Raw genomic sequence first — 21,827 nt, 5'->3', positions numbered from 1 at the left:
TCAATTTCATTTTTGACATAGTTTATATCTCTAAACACAGTCTCTTTTAGTTCCTTCAGTACTTTGATCACTCCTTTTTTGAAATCTTGTTCTAGTAGGCCATCAATGTCTATTTCATTGGCTGTTCTTTCAGGGGATTTCTTTTGCTCTTTTAATTGGGAATGGTTCCTCTGCTTCTTCATCTTGCTCATATCTTTCTGGCACTGTGGCTTATGGAGTATCAGTTATCTATTGTGGTCCTTAAGGAGTTTATTTATTTATCTATCTAAAGCCTATGCAGGAATAAAACTTTAAAAACAAGAGAGAATTTTAAAAGAATGGAGAAAAAAAGGTTTGAAAACAGAGTATAATCAATAATAGAAGAGCAAGTTGAAGCACAATAGCAATTGAGTTGAGATGTCTTTTAAAAACCTTAAAAAAAGGAGAAAAAAATAAGAAAACAATATTTGAAACCTGTGTATAATCAATAAAAAGGGATCAAAACCAAGAGAATTAAAAATGTAATGAAGTGGATTTTTAAAAATAATAATAAAAAGATTTTAAAAGAAAAATTTTAAAGGGATTAAAACTGGAGACATATACAATTGTTTAAAAAGTAAAATTTTGAAAGGTAATAGAAAATAGATTTTTAAAAAGATAAAACAAGAGAGAATTTTAAAAGAATGGAGAAAAAAAGGTTTGAAAACAGAGTATAATCAATAATAGAAGAGCAAGTTGAAGCAGAATAGCAATCAAGTTGAGACATCGTCTAAAAACCTAAAAAAAAGGAGAAAAAATCAAAAAACAATATCTGAAATCTGTGTACAATCAGTGACAGGAGATCAAAGCCAAGAGAATTAAAAACGAAATGAGGTTGATTTTTAAAAAATAATAATAATAAAAATATTTCGAAAGAAAAATTTAAAAGGGATTAAAACTGTAGACATATACAATGGTTTAAAAAGTAAAAATTAAAAATGTAATAGAAAATAGAACAGATATAAAAAGTTTTTTTTTAAAAAAAAGGATGTGTTCTGAAGGCTCTTAATGATTTTATCCAGAAGTCTTTCTGTCTTCACCCTGTTTCATGAGCTCAGCTTGCTGCTTCCAGAGGCCCTCCATTGTCGCCTTCATCTGTGCTGCTCCTAGTGCCTGTTGGCAAGCAGATCGTGCCCCCTCCCGACACTGGGTCAGGTGCTGCTCTCCTTCGCTGTGGGTGGGCAGGTCACTCCCCCTCCCCCTCCCGATGCCACAGTCAGATGTTGCAGACTGGCAACATATGCGGGCGGATCACGCCCCCTCCAGCACCGTGGTCAGGTGCTGTGTTCCTGCCAGAAAGGTGGGGGGCCGCCTGCACTCTCCCAGCGCTGGTTGCTCCGCTGCTCTGTGCAGCTGCCAGCTCTGCCTCGGGTTGGCGCGCCGTAGGCGGGCTCGGGGAAGACCGTGGAATGGCCCCACCACTGCTCTGTGCAAAACTCAGCTCCTTGCTTGTCTTGGCAGCATTAGTTCTCTGAGGTACCAGGGCAGAAAGATCCTGCCTCCGGCTGTAAACAAGTCTCAATCCTGCCCAGGAGGTTGCAGTGCCCCCAGGTACAGATTCAGGGCTCGGCCTGGACGCCGCGCACAGGAGATGGTGGCTGTGGCCGCGCCCCGCCTGTCTTCTCGCGAGAAGTGCCAGGAATGGCGCCGCGGGCCTGAGGAGACAAAGGCTACTGCGCCCCTCCCCCCAGGGCATACCAGCTGTGTTGCTTGCTTTTTTTCACAATTTATGGGGGGCCGAGGTGGTCCTGCTTCTTATCCCCTCCCAGCCACAGCACGCAGCCCCCTGCAGTCCCCGGGGGCTGCCTCAGTGCAGCCGCCCTAGTCCTCCGCCCCTCTCACGCAGCCTTTCCTGTCCCCCAGCTGCCGGCTCACCTCTCAGGCTGGGTGTCACGGGGACCCCTTGTGCCTGTTTAACTTAGTTCTGACGATCAAGGGCTGCTCCGTACAGATCTGAGCCTCAGAGGCTCCCCCTCCATCCCGCTGGCTTCTCCATTGGAGAGGGGAGACCCAGCGAGCGAGCGCCAGTCCTCCTCTGACGCTCCCTCCCCGCGGGACCAGTCCCGCACTGTTTTGCTTTTTCTTCTTTCTTTTTAACTTTTCTCTTACCAGATTCATGGTGTTTTTGTCTTTTGAAGACGGCAATATTCTGTTGGAGTTCAGCAGGTGCTCTGGTTGGCTGGGTGGGTCCGCAGATGTGAGTTCTGGTGTATTTGTGGGCGAGGGTGAGCTACAAACGTCCTTCTATGCCGCCATCTTGGTCCTGCTTCCGAGATCTTTATTTCTTCCTATTGCCCATCACAGCTTTGAAGGGAGCCATGAGCTCTTCATTCCACCAAAGCACAGCCCCTTTCTATCTTACTGGTTCTTCCCCATTTTATTCTTTCCTTTACTCATTATCTTGTTTTGGGGAGCAATTAAAATTTCTATGACAAAGCAATTTGGCATCATTTTTTATTGGTTAGTTTTCTGCTGTTGAAACCTAGCAGAACCCTGCATGATCCTCCCTCATGCAAAAGTCTCTCGATGTCCCCTGTTTCTTGTTTGTAGGGGAAAAAAAGAGTTTTTAGTCTCCTAGGCCTTCACTGCATCCCAAAGAGCAGGCTCAAGTGGTTAATAGGACAATAGAGTCACAGGACTCCAAGTTCCTCCTGAAGGGATATAGATGACAGTTGGATACATATCTCTGAGTTCTTCTACAGAAACTAAGTCCCTCAACTAAGTAGAAGGTGGTGACTACATGCTGATCATAAGGACATATACATCAGACTAGTTGGAATCAGAAGATTGAGATTCCATAGATATCACCCTATTACCTTACTACCAACCAATCAGAAGAATGTCACACATTTCCAGGGACAAGTGGACCAGTGTCACGGGTAGTAAAAGAATTTACCAAAGACTAAGAAAAGCTTAAAAACAAAGAAAAGTTTAATAGATATGCTGCTGATACAGTGAACCATACAGATGAGAAGTGCCTGTGTGAGCTCTGGGGGTTGGTTGCTGAGGCCTTTTATGGGGATGGAGGAGTTGGTAAACACAATGGCTTGGGGGCTGTGTAATCAGCTCCTGCACAAGCTTTTGATTGGTTGTAGGTGACATAAGAAGTTTAGGGTCCCTGAAAGGTGGTGGGATTTATGACTCTGATAAGGTAGGCTCAAACAAACTAGCTTGAGCGATTGTGAGATTAGGCACTACCTAGGGCTATTCAAACATGCCCAGTAAAAAAATGTACCTTATCTTTTAAGAGATCACAGGCAGACATCTGAGAACCCAGGAATGAGGGTCATTGGATATTGAAGGACTCCACTTAGCCCCACAACACACCCTGTAAACTTTACATTTTAGAACTCTTCCAGGAAAATGATGGGGGAGTTGGGGCCTTCAGAGCAGAAGCCATCCATTCTCCTTGCATGGCCCTTACATTAAACTGAGACATGGGAAGGGGGCAGTGTACAACCATTAAAAGAAAGTCACAATAGCCAGGCCCAAGTTGGCAGAAGATTTAAATCTCAGTAGACCCGGAGCTTCATCATACGTTCATCCTGATTATTAGCATGCTAGATGGCACTCCCACAGGCGCCATGACAGTTCCCAGGCCAAAAAAATGGGTGATGGCCCAACTCCTGGGAACCCTTGCCCCATCCTCAAAGTAGCTGGAAAAACCCTCCTACTTGTTAGTGTATGAAATTACTGAGCTCAGAAAAACTAACAACCTTGCAGCCGATGGGGGCTCTGTCTATCTTGCCTTCTGAAACGACCCTCACTCTGTCTGTGGAAACTGTAACTACTTTTCCTTTAAACTAAACACCCTCATGCCTTGTGGCTGCTTTGGCTTTCTGAGATGGCCCACCCTCTATCTATGGAGCGTGTATCTCTTGAATAAATCTACATTCACTCTACTATGGCTCACTTTTGAATTCTTTCCTGAGCAACACCAAGGACCTTCACTTGATGGTGCACGTCCCAGGGACTCACCTGAAACCTGGGACTTGGCCATTCTCCTGCCCCATTTTCCTGAGACACCTTTTTTTGCCTACGAGGAAGGAACCAGGAATGGGCTCCAAAAGCATAATGCTAAAATACGTCAAAAGACTTATTTAACTTGGGATGAGGCCACACCAGTTGCCCTGCTATGGATCAGAGTGGCCCCCAGAAGTAGGTTTAAATTAAGCCCCTTTAAAATACTGTACAGTACGCCATTCCAGGTATTTTACCCAGGCAAGAAAAACTATAAATGCTCTAAAAGACCTAACAGTTGCCAATTATGCTAAAACTCTAGGCACTATACTAATCTCTTTTTACGTGTTTGCCTCCAGCAGATCTGCCTAGTAGCCTTGCGTCCTTTCTGACCTGGAGACCAAGTCCTCCTTAAAATCTGGACAGAACAGGGACCTGAAACTCAGCTGATTACAAAGTGGATAGGACCGCACGTGTCATTATAGTGTTCTCATTGGTCGGATTAGCTGGAGCAAAGCCATGGATTCATCACACTCAGATTAAAGCAGTACCACTGTCCCCAGAATCAAAACATGACCCAACTCCTGAGAGGCCTGGAGAGCAACGGGTTTGTGAGCCCTTAGAAGACTTAAGGCTGCTCTTTAAAAAAGGTAAATATTGAGATTGTGATTTCACTGTAGCTGGAGAAGGGTCAATCTATTTGTTTATTTTGTCCAAATAAATAGCACAGGGATCTAGTGTAATTATGGTACAGTAGGAAAGTTAACATCAATAGATATATATTGGGAACTGGAACCAAAACCCCAAGTACTGAGCACTCAACAAAGTACTGAGGGGTTTCATCAGGTTCAAGTAGTTGTAGATAAAGAAAGAGGACTGCACTACCGACTGAAGAGTCTAAGGGATGTCCCCTGTCCGAGGCTGACCAGTTCCCTTCCACGATCACCCTCTCACCACCCCTGTTCAGCAGGAAGTAGCCAGGACAGCTGTTGCCCCTTTCCCCACAAGACTGCAGAAAGGACCTTGGCAGTGGGGAGTTGGAATAGAGAAGACCAAATCTGACTCCATGTAAGATCTGCTCCTTTAACTCTAACCCTGTGCTCTGTTTCCTGTGCTTACTCATTCTGGTTCTGCACCTTTTGTAAAAGAATATTGTCTACTGCCTGAAATGTACAGAATAGCCCATTCTCAAGTCTCTGACCTTTAAGGGCTTAACACTTTTCCATTCATATAGAGATGGGAGGTTGCAGAGCAGAGAATAACATTTGTCTCATAGGAGGTTTACGGGAACATCATGACCTGACCTACGTGGACAGCTGCAAGGACAAAGGATTGTGACACCAAGAAATTTGCAACAACCAATCACATTGCCTCCCTTTTTTAGTATAAAAGGAGCCTGAATCTCAGTTGGGTAAGACGGTTCTTCAGGACATTAGTCTGCCATCTTCTTGGTCTGCTGGCTTTTCAAATAAAGTCATTATTCCTTGCCCCAACACCTGGTCTCCCAATTTATTGGCCTGTCGTGCAGTGAGCAGAATGAGTTTGGACTCAGTAGCAAAACACTTTCTTATCATTTTAGTTTCATTTTTCTTATTTTGAGCGACTTGAATATCTGACTTTTCTATAAGCTGTCTATGCAAAGTCAGCCCATTTTTATTGATTTGTGGCTCTATATGGTTCATAACTAGTATAAATTAGTTCTCTTCTATGACTTAAATTGAGGTGATCATTTTGGCTTCTGAATGTCTATGCTCCTTTTACCACAACAAATTTATTTTTATGGAGTTTTGTCACTATTTTTATATCTTTGAGTTTTATGTCACTTAAAAATACATTTGATATTCCAAATTTGTTTTACAATTATCTGACATTTATTATTTTTATGGAGATGTTTAAATGTTTCGGTCTAAGGTTAGGCTGGAATTTACTCTGTGCGAGGTTTATAAGAGCTCTAGTCACCCTTTTTTATGCTACGTGGCTGTCCAGGCAGCTGACGACACTTGATGTATGGTTTATATTTTTCCACTGATTTGAAATAACACTCTTCACATACTTTCAATCAAGTATGTTCTCAGTTTTGTTTTTAGACTGTAACATGTTCTTATGCTCTGTTTTTATATTTCTGCCTTGGCGACACATTGTTCTAATTATTGTAATTCTGTACGTTTCATTGTGCCTTTTCCAAATTGTCATGGCTTTTTAATATTTTTTTTGATCAGCTTCATTTAAAATTTAGAAACAGTCTTTGTGAAATTTTAACTTGGAACACATAAAATTTACACGTGAACTAAGAGACAGTTATTTTATAGGCGGAACTGGTTCTTTCCTCTCAAGAACACAGTGTACACACCTATTTCTATAACTATTCATATGTGATTTGCAGCAGCATTTCTTAGTAAGTATATTCCAATATTGGGCTTTTTAAAAATATATCACGAATCTGAGCATCTCTTTCTTTTCTACTCAGTTGTTTCCATTTCCATCTAAATCAACTTTCCAGCCACATTAATTCTATCATTTGTTTGCCAGGCACTGATGTCCTATATTAGGTGATTTTTCTATTTTTCTACAAAAATTTGATTTAAAAAAAGAGAAAGTGTACACACAAATAAAAATAGGTCAGGTCAAAAAGCTGTTATAAAAAGTTGTAAAACTGCCAGAATTGAAAACAAGAGAAAAACTGGGTAATTAGTGACCACACATGGTTTCTCTTCTCCCAAATCCAAGATCAAAACAAAAGGCAGTGAAGTACTTTCTTCCTCACTGTCTTCTTCTATCTAGGACGTGCAGTCATTTTCAGCATTTTGCTCATTATCCGATCATTTTCGTTGTTTACTGTGGCCTAAAAAAGTATGATGTGTTAGTAAAAGGAAAACTATTTAAAATCCCAGTCTTTCAAATACAAGGTTTTCTATTACCAGTTTATAAAATTATCTGTGTTTTCCTTTTAAACAGTTATCTCTTATTAGATCATGAAAAGATACTGTTTACATTAGGAGTATCTCCTGGTTTAGGCTTGGAAGGTGAGAGCAAGCAGAGCACAGCCTTGTGCACATTCACCCATCACTAGGGTTTGGCCAGGTGGCTAATGAGGCACGGGGACAGTTGCTATAATAAGACATTCCAGCCAAATTGATGTTATTTGGGAGAGAGCCTTGCCGCTGAATGGCACAAATTCTCACCTATGTCTTAGAAATACTGGGAACTCCTAAGCTGATTTAGAACTCTGATGTAAACATTTGCAGATGGGAGAAGAGAGAACTCCTATGCTGTGTGCTGACTCAGGCAGATTCTCCTTACCTGGACACACCTGCAGCCAGATTAGAAGCTGTCAATTCTCCTTATTTCTAAATCTGTGCATATTTGACAGATTTAGGTTAGCAAGCTCTATCTTAGGGTCTCAGGATGGTAGTAGTGTTCCTGATAACTGGCAATAATCTTGGTAAATTGAACCAATTCCTGCTTATAGTATATATACTTCGTTAGAACATCCACTTGATAACCCTGCGAGCTCCATTTAATACTGAGCACAGGAGATCATCCAGGAATCCCTCAGCACAGCATCACAAGCCCTGGGAAAGTCATTTATACCCTATTAATGCTTAGAGGTACCGAAGTCCCCCTGGACTCTTCAGAAACTCACTGTGAACAGAATTCAAGTGAGTGGATATAAGCCATTACAAACTCAGGGCTTTCAGTGAAACAAAAGCAGTAAAAGAACATACTTCGCCTTGACTTTGCTTTAATTCTCACCCATCCCCTCCTGAGGTTCAAGAACTTTGTTCCATAGTCACTGCCCAGACCCAGACCAGACCTACCTCGAGCAATTCAATAGTCTCATTTATCTTTCTGAGAAGGTCATCGATTTCTTGGATCTCTTCTGAAATTATGACTCTGTAAAACTCAAACGCTCTTTCTTGGTCTTCCAATATTTGCTGCAGTTCTTTAACTTTTTGTTCAAGATCCACCTTTCCTCCCTCAGCTGCCTCACTTAGGTCCCACTCTGCTGCGCCGGGGAGATCTCAGGGAGGGACGGAAACAACAGTCGGCCCCGAGAGCTTCAGCCCTCCATTCCCCAACCCCCGGCCACCCCGGTGGGCAGACTGTCTGGAAAAAGCAGACGGACATGCCTGAATTCTCCTGAGACCACACAAGGAAGGCCCTGGCTGGCTGGCTGGCTAGACCTGCAGCCACAACTGGCCCTGCTATTTTCAGACACAGCAGACTGTGTTCACAGGAGGAGAGGAAGCTGCCTGACTTAGGAAGCACCTCCTGTCAGCGTTTCAGAGGGCACTGCAGGAACCTCCCCGCCCCACTGTGAGCTGAGCCCTCCCCTGTACCTGCTGAGATCTTTTCCCTTCTGCTTATCCCCTCTGTCACTTGGGCTTTTAATCCATCGACGTCCGTTTGTCTGTCCTCCAACTTCTGCTGCAGCCCTTCAACATTTTGCTCAAGAGACTCCTCTTCCCTCTCAGCTTCTTCTCTTTTGTTTGGCTCTTCTTCTCCAAGAAAATTTTAGAGAAAGAAGAAAACTACAGTCAGCCCTGAGAGCTACAGTCACTCATTCTCCGACCTTCCACTTTCTCAGTGAAAAAAAGTCTGGAAAAAACAGATGGACATGTCGGAACACACCTGTAACCACACTTAAGGGTGAGTGTGAGAATCTGCTAGGAAGCACTCTGACTGGCTCGCTGGCCCTACAACAACAACCTGCCGTGTTATTTTCAGGTGGAGCAGAGTCTATTCACAGGAGGAGAGCAAGCTCTCTGATTCTGGAGTTCCTCCCATCAAAGTTCTCAGCCGTCATTGCAGGAACCTCCCCACCCCACTGTGAGCTGATCCTTCCCCTGTACCTGCTGAGGTCTTTCCTCTTTCTTTCATCTCCTCTGGCATTTGGGCTCTAAATCCCTCGGAGACTCTTTCTTGGTCCTCCAACATTTGCTGCAGCTCTTTAATCTTTTGTTTAAGCAATTCCATTTCCCTCTCAGCTTCTTCTTTTTTGTTCAGATCTTCTGCTCCAAGAAAATTTTAGACAGAGAAGACAACAGTCAGCCCTGAGAGCCACAATTGCTCATTCATCAGCTCTCCACTTTCTCAGTGACTAAACTGTCTCGAAAAAGCAGACGGACATGTCTAAAGCCATCGCTGACCTGGCATTATGGTCAAGTTTAAGAATGTGCTGGGAAAGACCCTGACTGGCTGCTTGGACCTACAACCACAACTCCCTTTATTACTTTCATACATAGCAAAGTGTGTTCACAGGAGGAGAGCAAGCTCTCTGATTCTGGAGTTCCTCCCATCAAAGTTCTCAGCCGTCATTGCAGGAACCTCCCCACCCCACTGTGAGCTGATCCTTCCCCTGTACCTGCTGAGGTCTTTCCTCTTTCTTTCATCTCCTCTGGCATTTGGGCTCTAAATCCCTCGGAGACTCTTTCTTGGTCCTCCAACATTTGCTGCAGCTCTTTAATCTTTTGCTCAAGAGGCTCCTTTCCCCTCTCAGCTTCTTCTCTTCTGGCCCACTCTTCTGCTCCAGGAAGATTTTAGAGAGAGAAGAAAACAACATTCAGCCCTGAGAGCTACAACCCTTCATTCCCCAGCCCTCCACTTTCTCATTGACCAAACTGTCTGGAAAAAGCAGATGGACATGTCTGAATTCACGCGTGACCACAGATCAAGGGCAGGTGTGATGAGCATGTGCTAGGAAAGGCCCTGTCTGGCTGGCTGGCTGGCTGGACCTGCGGCCACCACTCGCCTTGTACTCTTCAGACGGAGCAGAGTGTGTTCACAGCAGGAGAGGAAGCTCCCTGCTTCAGGACGGGCCTCCTGCTAGAGTCCTCAGAGGGCACTGGAGGAACCTCCCCACCCCACTGTGAGCTGAGCCCTCCCCTGTACCTGCTGAGTACCTGCTAAGGTCTTTACTGCAACACAACAGAGCTCATCTTTCTTTATGCAGCATTTCTCTCGTCGCTTTATTAATATCAATAAGGCCTGGAGACCACAAAAGGGCAAAGACATGTCAGGCAGGTCAAACCTGAACTTCCACTGAAATATTCTGAGAAAAGAACTGTTCTGATTAACATTCTCTGCTTGCGTCCCACTATCTAGAGGTAAAGTTTCCAAGATTCCACCTACAATGCTACTCTTCAAGCCTCCTTTGACAGTCTTGCTTTCCACCACCCATGCTAGGTTCTGCCAGTTAGAAGAATGGCCAGTTTTACAAATATGTAAGCGTGGTACTTTCATATTTTTCACATGCTTTTTTTTTTCTTTCTGCATTTGGCTTTTCTGGTAACAAGCCATGCTAGACGATATTCAGAAACTTTTCAAAATTTACATCACACTCCTCTTCGAGGAAAACATCTTAAACCACCTTCCCCATGTGAAATCATTACGCATTTACATCGGTCCATTTGTATCAATTATACATTTTAAATGCATGAAATTTATGGTCTGTGCAATATATCTCAGTAACATTGTTTACAGAAAACTGAATTGCTCCAAACTCAGGAAAAATACTGAAACACTCTCTTTAAGGACACTAGTAAGCCTCTTAACCCCATGAGCCGTCCTTGTGGAGTGCAGGGTTTGCCTGATATAATCCCTGTGGTGCCTGGCAGCTGCGGCAGCCTGAGCGTCCATTTACAGCTTGTGATTAACAGTAAGCAACTAAAAGCAAAGTAAAAGCAAAGAAAGGTCTGGTGAGAGAATCATCCTAGAAAATCTTGTGTTACTACGGATGGGAAGGAGTGCACAGAAATAGGAACAAGCTCAAGATCACTGAAGTGTGTTCCAAGCACATAAGGAAACTCTGTGAGTGTTCAGGCGAGGAGGACGTCTGAGTGTCTGTACTCACTTTGCCTCAGAGGCCAAACAGACTTCCTAAAAAAGCACCTAACTTTGGGAGAGAAGGAGACTGGAGTAATACAGTCCTCTAGAACTCCCTTATTCAGAAGAATCAGGGTTCTTCTACTATGAACGATAGTAAATCTACGGCCAAGAGCGTGGCCTCTAGCGAGAGGAGAAAACATGAAGCATGGCCTGCGCTGCTGCAGCCACCCCTCCTGCTTAGTTGGACACACTCCATTAGAACATCTGCCTGACAGCCCAGGAAACCCATTTAATACTGGCACCAGGAGCTCATCCACGAACCCCCAAAACAGCAGCACAAGCCCTGAGAAAGTTCATTATACATTTTTTTTCACGAGCTAAAAAGGTACCTATATATATTTTTTGAAGTACAGTCAATAACAATGTGTCAGTCTCTGGTGTACAGCACAATGTCCCAGTCATGCATATACATACATGTATGGTTCTCATATTTTCTGCAGGTACCAGAGACCTCCAGGTCTTTCAGAAACTCACAGTGAACAGAATTCAAGTTTCTGGATATAAGCCACTAAGACTCAGGGCTTCTAGTGAGTCAAAACCAGTAAAGCACAGGGGTGCTTCTCTCTGACTTTGCCTTGATTCTCACCCCGCCCCTCCTGAGGTCCCAGGGCTTTGTTCAGTCACTGCCCAGACCCAGACCTGACCTACCTCAAGCTTCTCAATCCTCTTATTCATCTTCCTCTGAAGTCTGTCTCTTTCTATTATCTGCTCTGTCACTTGAGCTCTAAACCTCCTGAAGGCTCTTTTCTGCTTGTGCAACTTTCGCTGCAATTCTTTAACCTTTTGCACTAGCGGCACCTTTTCTCTCTTGAGACACACAGAAACCGCTCTTCTGGCCCACTCTTCTGCTGCAGGAAGATTTCAGGGAAGAAGGAAAACTACAGTCAGCCCTGAGAGCTACAGCTGCTCATCCCACAACCCACCATTTCTCAGTGACCAAACTGTCTCGAAAAAGCAAATGGACGTGTCTGAATTCACCTGTGGCCACATATAAGAGCAGTTGTGAGAATGTGCTAGAAAAGGCCCTGGCTGGCTGACTGGACCTGCGACCACAACTCGCCTTGTACTCTTCAGATGGAGCAGAGTGTGTTCACAGGAGGAGAGCAAGCTCTCTGATTCTGGAGTTCCTCCCATCAAAGTTCTCGCCGTCATTGCAGGAACCTCCCCACCCCACTGTGAGCTGATCCTTCCCCTGTACCTGCTGAGGTCTTTCCTCTTTCTTTCATCTCCTCTGGCATTTGGGCTCTAAATCCCTCGGAGACTCTTTCTTGGTCCTCCAACATTTGCTGCAGCTCTTTAATCTTTTGTTTAAGCAATTCCATTTCCCTCTCAGCTTCTTCTCTTCTGGCCCACTCTTCTGCTCCAGGAAGATTTTAGAGAGAGAAGAAAACAACATTCAGCCCTGAGAGCTACAACCCTTCATTCCCCAGCCCTCCACTTTCTCATTGACCAAACTGTCTGGAAAAAGCAGATGGACATGTCTGAATTCACGCGTGACCACAGATCAAGGGCAGGTGTGATGAGCATGTGCTAGGAAAGGCCCTGTCTGGCTGGCTGGCTGGCTGGACCTGCGGCCACCACTCGCCTTGTACTCTTCAGACGGAGCAGAGTGTGTTCACAGCAGGAGAGGAAGCTCCCTGCTTCAGGACGGGCCTCCTGCTAGAGTCCTCAGAGGGCACTGGAGGAACCTCCCCACCCCACTGTGAGCTGAGCCCTCCCCTGTACCTGCTGAGGACTTTTCTCTTTCTATTATCTCCTGTGTCATAATGGCTATAAGTCCTTCTCGGACTCTTTCTTGGTCCTCCAACTTTTGCCAGAGCTCTGTGTATTTCTGTTCAAGACACTCCATAACCTTCTCAGCTGCCACTCTTCTGGTCCACTCTTCTGCTCCCGGAAGATTTTAGAAAGGGAAGAAAACAAAGTCAGGCCTGAGAGCTACCACAGCCCGTTCACTACCCTCCACTTTCTCATTGACCAAAAGTTTGGAAAAAGCAGATAGACGTGTCTGAATTCACCTGTGACCACACAGCAAGGGCAGGTGTGGGCATGTGCTAGGGAAGACCCTGACTGGCTGGCTGGACCTGCAGCCACAACTCGACTTTATTTTCAGATGAAGCGGAGTGTGTTCACAGGAGGAGAGGAAGCTCCCTGACTTAGGAAGCACCTCCTGTCAGGGTCTCCGAGGGCACTGCAGGAACCTCCCCGCCCCACTGTGAGCTGAGCCCTCCCCTGTACCTGCTGAGGTCTTCCCTGCATCACAAAGGAGCTCACTTTTCTTCATGCAGCATTCTTCTTGTTCATCTGTTATCATAACGGAGGCCTGGAGACCACAAAATGGCAAAGACATGTCAGGCAGGTTAAACCTGAATCTCCATTGAAATATTCTGAGAAAACTGTTCTGAATAACATTCCCTGGTTGCTTCCCACCCCCTACATGTAAAGTTTCCAAGACCCCTGCTGCCTTGCTGCCCTCCAGCCTGCTTTGCCAGTGCTGCTTCCCACCACCCATTCAAGCTTCCACTAGGCAGAAGAATGTGCAGCTTTACTAATATGTAAACATGGCGGCTTTCATATTTTTCACATGTTTTTTCTGCTTGAAGCTCTTCTGGTTAACATCCCACTCAGGGTAATATGCACACATTTTTCAAATTTTACATCACACTCCTCTTCCAGGGAGATCTTCTACCCCATCTTCCTCATATGAAATTGCTGAACGTTTACATTGGTACATCTGTACCAACTGCGCATTTCATTTTTTTCCCTTTTTTAGTTTTATTAGGTAGAATTATTACAGTTTGACTACACATACACGTTATTTTGCATGTAAATACATGTATACAGTATACTGTACTTTTTTAGTTTACATCTATGTGCTGATTGTTTCTAAGAACAGATTAGAGCTTTAGCTTTTTTAACTTACATAGTTACCAAAGGAATAAAGCCAACCACAAAATGAGAATCAACACAATGAGGTAATACGATCATAAAGGACAGTCAGATGTGCTCACACGCATTCAAGAGATCAGTCATCTAAGTCATAAATAGCAAGTAGTTCATTTGTGTCCGTATTATTGTTGTTGCTATTTTTTAGATTCTTCATATAAATGATGTCATCTGGCATTTTTTTTTCTCTTTCCAACACACTTCACTTTGAATGACAGTCTTCAGGTCCATCCATATTGCTGCAAATGGCATTATTTTATACTTTTTATGGCTGAGCAGTGTTCCGTTGTATATATGTACCACATCTTCTTTGTCCAGTCATCTGTTGATGGACATTTGGGTTGTTTCCATGTCTTGGCTACTGTAAATAGTGCTGCTATGAACACTGGGATATATATGTCTTTCTGAATTTTATTTTTCTCTGGATATATGCCCAGGAGTGGGATTGCTGGATCACATGGTAAGTCCAGTTCAGTTTTTTAAAGAACCTCCATACTGTCTTCCATAGTGGTTGCACCAATCTACACTCCCACCAACAGTGTAGGAGGGTTCCCTTTTCTCCACACCCTCTCCAGCATCTGTTATTTGTAGACTTTTCAATGATAGTCATTCTGGCTGGCATGAGGTGATATCTTATTGTCGTTTTGATCTGCATTTCTCTGACAATTAGCGATGCTGACCATTTTTTCATGTGCCTACTGGCCAGTTGTGTGTCTTCATTGGAGAATTGCTTATTTAGGTCTTCTGCCCATTTTTGGATTGGGTTGCTTGTTTTTTTGATATTAAGATGGACAAGCTGTTTGTATATTTTGGAAATTTGTCCCTTCTCAGTCACATAATTGGCAAATATTTTCTCCCATTCTGTAGGTTGTCTTTTTCTTTTGTTGATGGCATCCTTAGCTGTGCAAAAGCTTTTAAGTTTAATTAGATCCCATTTGTTTATTTTTGCTTTTATTTCCATTACTCCAGGAGCTGGTTCAAAAACTATATTGCTGCAATGCATGTCCACAAGTGTTCTAAGTTTTCCTCTACGAGTTTTATAATTTCTGGTCTTACATTTAGGTCTTTAATCCATTTTGAGTTTATTTCTGTACATGGTGTTAGAGAATGTTCTAATTTCAGTCTTTTACAGGTAGCCGTCCAGTTTTTCCCAGCACCACTTATTGAAGAAACTGTCTTTTCTCTATTGTATATTCTTGTCTACTTTGTTGTAGATTAATTGCCCCAACTGTGCATTTTAAATGCATGGAATTTATGGTCTGTGCATTATATCTCAGTAACATTGTTTACAGAAAACTGAATTGCTCCAAACTCAGGAAAAATACTGAAACACTCTCTTTAAGGACACTAGTAAGCCTCTTAACCCCGTGAGCCGTCCTTGTGGAGTGCAGGGTTTGCCTGATATAATCCCTGTGGTGCCTGGCAGCTGCGGCAGCCTGAGCGTCCATTTACAGCTTGTGATTAACAGTAAGCAACTAAAAGCAAAGTAAAAGCAAAGAAAGGTCTGGTGAGAGAATCATCCTAGAAAATCTTGTGTTACTACGGATGGGAAGGAGTGCACAGAAATAGGAACAAGCTCAAGATCACTGAAGTGTGTTCCAAGCACATAAGGAAACTCTGCGAGTGTTCAGGCGAGGAGGACGTCTCAGACCTTTGTACTGACTTTGCTCACAAGTCAGACAGATTTCCTGAAATTGTGCCTAACATTGGAAGAGGAGAGAAATTGGAGTGATACAGTCCTTTAGAACACTCCTATTCAGAGGAATCATGGTCTTCAACTATGAATGGTAATTAATCTATGGCCAAGAACATGGCCTCTAGTTAGAAGAGGTAACAGGAAGAACCAACTGCTGAGGTAAATCACCATGTGCTGCTCCAGTAACTTCTCCTGCTTGTATTAAAACACACAGTTAGAATGTCTACTTGATAAACCCAGGAACTCAGTTTAATATTGGCTCCATGAGGTCATCAAGAATCCCTCAAAACACAAGTCCTGGGAAAGTTCTTTATATTCTATAAATGCTTGGAGATCCAGAGACCTCCTGGACTCTTCAGAAATCCACAGTGAACAGAACTCAAGTTTCTGGATATAAGCCATTAAAGACTCTGGGCTTCTAGTTAAAAGTACGAAAGCACGACGATGCTTTCCTCTGCGATTTTGTTGAATCCTCATCCACCCCTTCCTCAGGTTCCAGGGCTTTGTTCCATGGTAACTGCGTAGACCCAGACCAGACCTACCTCCAGCTCCTTAATACTCTGGTCCACCTTTCTCAGAAGATCATCACACTCTCGTATCTCCTCTGTCATTCTGACTCTGAATTCCTCAAAGGCTACTTCTTCCTTATCCAGCTTTTGCTGCAGCAACTTAACCTTTTGTTCAAGAGGCTCCTTTTCCCTGTCAGCTGCCTCTCTTCTGGCCCACTCTGCTGCTCCAGGAAGATTTCAGAGAGGGAAGGAAATGAAAGTCAGTTCTGAGAGCTACAACCCTCTGCCCACCAACCTTCCACTTTCTTAGTGACCATGTGGTCTGGAAAGAGCAGATGTATGTGTCTAAATTCCCCTGGTGACCACACATGGAGAGCAGGTGTGAGAATGTGCTAGCAAAGGCCCTGACTGACTAGTTGGACCTGCAACCACAACTCGCCTTGTTATTTTCAGATGAAGCAGAGTGTGTTCACAGAAGGAGTGGAAGCTTCCTGCTTCAGGAAGTTCCTCCTGTCAGAGTTTCAGAGAGCATTTCAGAAAACTGCCCAGCCCACAGTGAGCTGAGCCGTCCCCTGTACCTGCTGAGGTCTTCCCTGTATCACAAAGGAGGTCACCTTCCTTCATGCAGCGTTCTTGGTGTTCATCTGTTATCATCACTGAGGCCTGGAGACCACAAAAGGGCAAAGACATGACAGGCAGGTCAAACCTAAAATTCCACTGAAATATTCTGAGAAAAGAACTGTTCTGAATAACATGCCCTGGTTGCTTACCACCCGCTACATGTGAGGTTTCCAAGACCCTGCTTACCTCACTACCTCTCCAGCCTCCTCTGCCAGTGCTAGCTTCTACCAGGCAGAAGAATGAGCACTTTTACAAACAGGTAAGCTTGGGGGCTTTCATATTTTTCACATGCTGTTTTTTCTGTTTGGGGCTCTCCTGGTAACATCCCATGGATTATATGTACAAATACTTTCAAATTTACAAAACACTCCTTTTCCAGAAAGATTTTCTAAACTTTCCATGGTGACATCATTGTACATTTATATCGGTACATTTGTATCAATTGTACATTTTAAATGCATGGAATTTATGGTGTGTAAATTATAGCTTAGTAAGACTCTAAAAAGTCCTTGAATTACCCATCTTAGGAAAAAATACTAAAATACTCTCTTTAAGGCTACTAGTACATTTTTTAACTCCCTGGGCCTTTCTTGTGAAATGTTGAGTTTGAGTTTGCATTATATAATCCCTGTGGTGCCCAGCAGCTGCAGCATCCTGAGAGTCCATTTACAGCTTATGATTAACAGTAAACAACTAAAAGCAAAATAAAGATAAAGAAAGATCTGGTAAGAGAATCTTCCCAGAGGATTGTAGGTTACTATGAAGGGGAGGGAGTAAACAGGAAAAGCAACAACCTCAGAATAATTTAAGTGTGTTCCAAGCACATGAGAAAACTACAAGCGTTCAGTCAAGGAGGACGTCTGAGTGCCTATACTGACCTTGCTAAGAGGTCAGACAGATCTCCAGAAAAAGTGTTGTAAGCAGATACGGTAGGGGCTTCCTGGAGAAAAAGAACCAAGAATGGCTTTCTTGACATAAGAGAAGCCATTTTTTGGCCTGCGCCATTTTGTGATCTGAGCCTGGCCACAATACCTGCCCTCGAACAAGTCTCAGTAACAATGCTCTTAAGAGGAGAAGAGGACAAACTTATCAGGCAAGTGATGTAACAACAGCAAAGACAGCAAATAGTTGTAAAGACTCCCAGCTCCACTTTAATGTAAAGACTAGCTTGGAGATATTCTGCAGAATCTAAATCCCAACTTGGGCACTCAGCACCCAGATCAGCTGAAATCTGACAGATGATGCTATTGACATTTTCTGGCTCTCACGACTTCATTCAAATAAAGCTTGGACTCTGACTGCTGCTCAAGACCCTGCATGAATATGCATGTACCCATAGCTCAAGACTGCCCTAGTTCTGCTGGTCAGTGAGACGGCTTTGGAAAAGCTCCCCAGTGTCCCCCTTATTAGCTGCAAGTAATGAATCCTTCCTTTTCCGATCTTTGGCTTAGTTGTGTCTTTTAGCTCGACACCCACCAAAAGTTTCCAGGTAACAGCACATATTTGGACTAGAAGGAGATAAAATAGAGTAATAGCATCCTTTAGATCTATCTTACTCAGAAGAATCAGGATCCATCCGCTATGAATGGTAGTTAATCTATGGCCAGGAAGGTGGCCTCTAGTGAGAGGAGAAAACCTGAAGAATGGACTGTGCGGTAAATCGCCATGTGCTGCTCCAGTAACTTCTCCTGCTTATGTTAGACACACTCCGTTAGAACATCTACTTGATAATCCTGAAAACCCCATTTAACACTGGCTCCATGAGATCATCCAGGAACCCCCAAGACAGCAGCATGAGCACTGGGAGAGCTCTTTATACCCTATAAATGCTTGGAGGTGCCAAGTTCCTCCTAGGCTCTTCAGAAACTCACCGTGAACAGAACACAAGTTTCTGGATATAAGCCACTAAGACTCAGGGCTTCTGGGGAGTCAGAGCCAGTACAGCGCAGGGGTGTTTCTCTCTCACTTTGCCTTGATTCTCCCCCTCCCCCTCCTGAGGTCCCAGGGCTTTGTTCGCAGTCACTGCCCACACCCAGACCTGACCTACCTTGAGCCACTCAATCTTCTCATTCATCTCCCTCAGAAGTTTCTCTCTCTCTCTTGTATCTCCTATTATTTTGAATACAAATTTCATGAAGGCTATTTTTTGGTTTTCCAATATTTGCTGCAATTCTTTAACTGTTTGCTCAGGAGGCTCATTTTCCATCCCGGAAAAAACAGGCACCGCTCTTCTGTCCAGCTCTTCTGCTCCAAGAAGATTTCACAGAGGGAAGGCAACAACAGTCAGCCCTAAGAGCTACAGCGCCCCCACCCCCAACACCCACTTTCTCAGTGACCAACTGTCTGGAGAAAGCAAATGGACGTGTCTGAATTCACCCGTGACCACACAGGACGGGCAAGTGTGAGACTCTGCTAGGAAGGGCTCTGGCTGGCTGGCTGGACCTGTGTTCTTTTCAGATGAAGCAGAGTGTGTTCACAGAAGATGAGGAAGTTCCCTGCTTCTGGAAGCTGCTCCCATCATATTTCTCCGACATCACTGCAGGAGACTCCACACCCCATGTGAGCTGAGCCCTCCCCTGTACCTGCTGAGGTCTTTTCTCTTTCTCTTATCTCCTCTGTCATTTTAGCTGTTAATCAAGCACTCAGAGACTCTTGGTCCTCCAACTTTTGTCACAGCTCATTAAACTAATGCCGTAGAAGCTCCTGTTCTTTCTCCAGTGCCTCTCTTCTGGCCCACTCCTCTGCTTCAGGAAGATTTTAGAGAGAGAAGAAAACAACAGTTAGCCCGGAGAGCTACAGCCCCTCCATTCCCCAACCATCTGCTTTCTGAGTAACCAAACTGTCTGGAAAAAACAATGGATGTGTCTGAATTCACCTGTGACCACACAGCAAGGGCAGGTGTGAGCATGTGCTAGGGAAGACCCTGACTGGCTGGCTGGACCTGCAGCCACAACTCGACTTTATTTTCAGATGAAGCGGAGTGTGTTCACAGGAGGAGAGGAAGCTCCCTGACTTAGGAAGCACCTCCTGTCAGGGTCTCCGAGGGCACTGCAGGAACCTCCCCGCCCCACTGTGAGCTGAGCCCTCCCCTGTACCTGCTGAGGTCTCCCCTGCATCTCAGAGGAGCTCACCTTTTTTCATGCACATTCTTCCACTTCCTCTCTTATCTTCAGTGTCTCCGCAGTGGCGTATCTTTTTACATTCCCATCAACAGCACACAGTGTTCCAATTTCTCCACATTATCTCTGACATTTATTATTTTCTGTTTTTTTGATAGTACTCACCCTAACAGGTGTGCGGTAGCTCCCCATTTTGGTTTCTACTCATATTTCCTTAATGGTTAGTGTTGTTAAGCAACTCCTCAGAGGCTTATTAGTTATCTGTATATCTTCCTTGGGGAAATGTCTATTCAAGTCTTTTGTCCATTTTTAAATAGGTTGTTTGTATTCATGTCATTAAGTTCTAGGAGTTCTCTGTGTATTATGGATGCTAATCCCTCACCAGATATGACTTGCAAATATCTCCTCCCACTATCTCAGTTGCATTTTCACTCTGCTGATAGCGCCTTTCTATGCATAAATGTTTAAATATTCATATGTAGGCTGCACTTCAGTCATCTCTGAGTTCATTCTTCCTTGCTGTGTTCCTGGCACGTTTGCATAGACTAAGGCCTACAATCGAAAACTCATCTATTCTTGGTTCTGCCCTGACAATGAATTTCTGGGATGGCCAAAGGGCTCCCAGTGCTGTGAGGATCTCAGACTGGATGTTACTGCTGGCACATTCTGTCATACAGTACAGCGGCTCTACCCAAAGCCGAGGAGGATACGGTGGGGGTTGTCATCACTGAGAAGCAAAGTGACCACCTCATCTGATCATCCTCTCCCCAGACCTAAAGTTTAGCATATGGTAAGAGAAAACTGAGCAGTGGAGCCAATGCTGAGGGAAGGTCTGGGAGCAGGATGACCTGGGAAAACAAGCCAGGAAATGTTAAGCCATGGACTTCATGCATCTCTTCTGTCCCTTGATCCTAGTTGTTGAGAAGAGCTGTAGAACTAGTGATGAGGATCGCAGGTATTTATAAAAATCTGAGTTTTTAAGCTGATAATTCTAGCTTCCCATATGACAGATCAATGAAGCATAGTATCCATGGAACGATTTATAATATTCAAAGGATTGGAAGAGTTTGGCTTCAAGAAAGGAAACAGCTTTTGGTTTTTCTCCTTTTTTAGAAGTCATAAAAATCCTTTTGGCCACGAATTTTAAGAATTATCCTCTGTGTGGGGAAACTGAGCCACTGGGAAATAGATTTTGTTTTTCCAAACAGAAATGTGCAGCAACATCAAGAAAAGGATGTATGTTATAAGCCAATAAAAAGTATATCTTAATTTAAAAGTCAGAGAAGAACAACAAGAAGACCAACCTCGGCACCATCCATGTAATTGTTCAAAAATATTCCTGTGAAAAGACTCAGCACCAATTCCGCCCTCAGGTGGGTCTGCATAACCCCTGGCATGTCTGCCACTCAGCTTCATTAAGGTAGGACACAGAAGCACTTCCTTCCCAGGAAGAGCTGAGTTGGTCCTTCCCAGTTTTCAAGAAGTACCAGAAAGAAGCTGCCCTGCGGGGTGTCACAGGCAGGCTTGGCTGAGCGGTGACTTAGAGCCAAGACCAGGAAGACGATATGCTTGTTTCCCGATTTTTAAGGGTGCAAACGGGGGTGACAGGAAGGATGCAATATTTAGGTTGCCCACTTGTTTTGGGATCTCACCACCACCCCCCCATTCAAAAAATAAAGGCAGCCAGATCTTTCTGAGCAAGTATGGTCTTGACTCAAAAAAGAAAGGAAAAGAAAAGAAGTATGTAGAAGGTGAATCTAGTGCGGAGCCTGGGTTGAGAACCAGTGATGAGTCTCTCCCAATGTATATACAGTGAGGAAACTTGAGGTCATGGGTGGAGAAATTGCTTCCCCACTCCTACCCAACAAAAGATCCAGGAGAAGACCCTCATCTCTCATCTCTCGGGCAGGACTCTTTCCACAACGCCTGCTGCTGCCCTGGTTACGTGACATGGTGTGAAGTGGTCACCGTGCAGCTGCCAGTGGTCCAAATGGAAAAGCTGAGCTTTCTCAGAACGAAAGCCAGGATCTGAACCCTGCAGTCCAGACTATCAGGCTACATTCTCCCTGACCT

The 21,827-nt window shown here is 44.1% G+C and overlaps 1 protein-coding gene across 6 annotated transcripts; it reads right to left on the bottom strand.

Moving 5' to 3' along the window:
* Positions 1 to 2,926: 2,926 nt before the first annotated feature.
* On the bottom strand, positions 2,927 to 20,152 carry LOC107034005 (uncharacterized). Of its 6 annotated transcripts, none has more exons than XM_072968287.1 (14): positions 19,218 to 20,152; positions 18,683 to 18,879; positions 16,593 to 16,677; positions 16,048 to 16,235; positions 13,102 to 13,186; positions 12,592 to 12,750; positions 12,065 to 12,223; positions 11,515 to 11,714; positions 9,882 to 9,966; positions 9,344 to 9,502; positions 8,832 to 8,990; positions 8,319 to 8,480; positions 7,797 to 7,999; positions 2,927 to 6,820 (listed from the first exon to the last, which is right to left on the bottom strand). In XM_072968287.1, the coding sequence occupies exons 1-14, from the start codon at positions 19,255 to 19,257 to the stop codon at positions 6,752 to 6,754; spliced, it is 1,950 nt and encodes a 649-aa protein (XP_072824388.1). In that variant the 5' UTR covers positions 19,258 to 20,152; the 3' UTR covers positions 2,927 to 6,751. The 6 variants fall into 6 exon arrangements, with proteins under 6 accessions (XP_072824388.1, XP_072824389.1, XP_072824390.1 ...); XM_072968288.1 differs by having other exon boundaries at positions 8,319 to 8,477; XM_072968289.1 differs by having other exon boundaries at positions 16,048 to 16,232.
* Positions 20,153 to 21,827: the final 1,675 nt, after the last annotated feature.

The sequence above is a fragment of the Vicugna pacos genome, chromosome 9 (assembly GCF_048564905.1).
Source record: "Vicugna pacos chromosome 9, VicPac4, whole genome shotgun sequence".
Lineage (NCBI taxonomy): Eukaryota > Metazoa > Chordata > Mammalia > Artiodactyla > Camelidae > Vicugna > Vicugna pacos.
The sequence above is the reverse complement of the archived record's forward strand: the minus strand, read 5'-3'. Positions and strand labels throughout refer to the sequence as shown.

Coding starts and splice junctions, on each gene's coding strand:
- LOC107034005 (XM_072968287.1), bottom strand. CDS start 19,257: ATGACAGAGGAGATAAGAGAAAGAGAAAAGACCTCAGCAG. Junction 13,187..16,047: donor AGAGTATTAAGGAGCTGGAG/GTAGGTCTGGTC, acceptor TGTGGTCTCCAG/GCCTCCGTTATGATAACAGA. Junction 12,224..12,591: donor AAGAGAAAAGTCCTCAGCAG/GTACAGGGGAGG, acceptor TTCCTGGAGCAG/AAGAGTGGGCCAGAAGAGAA.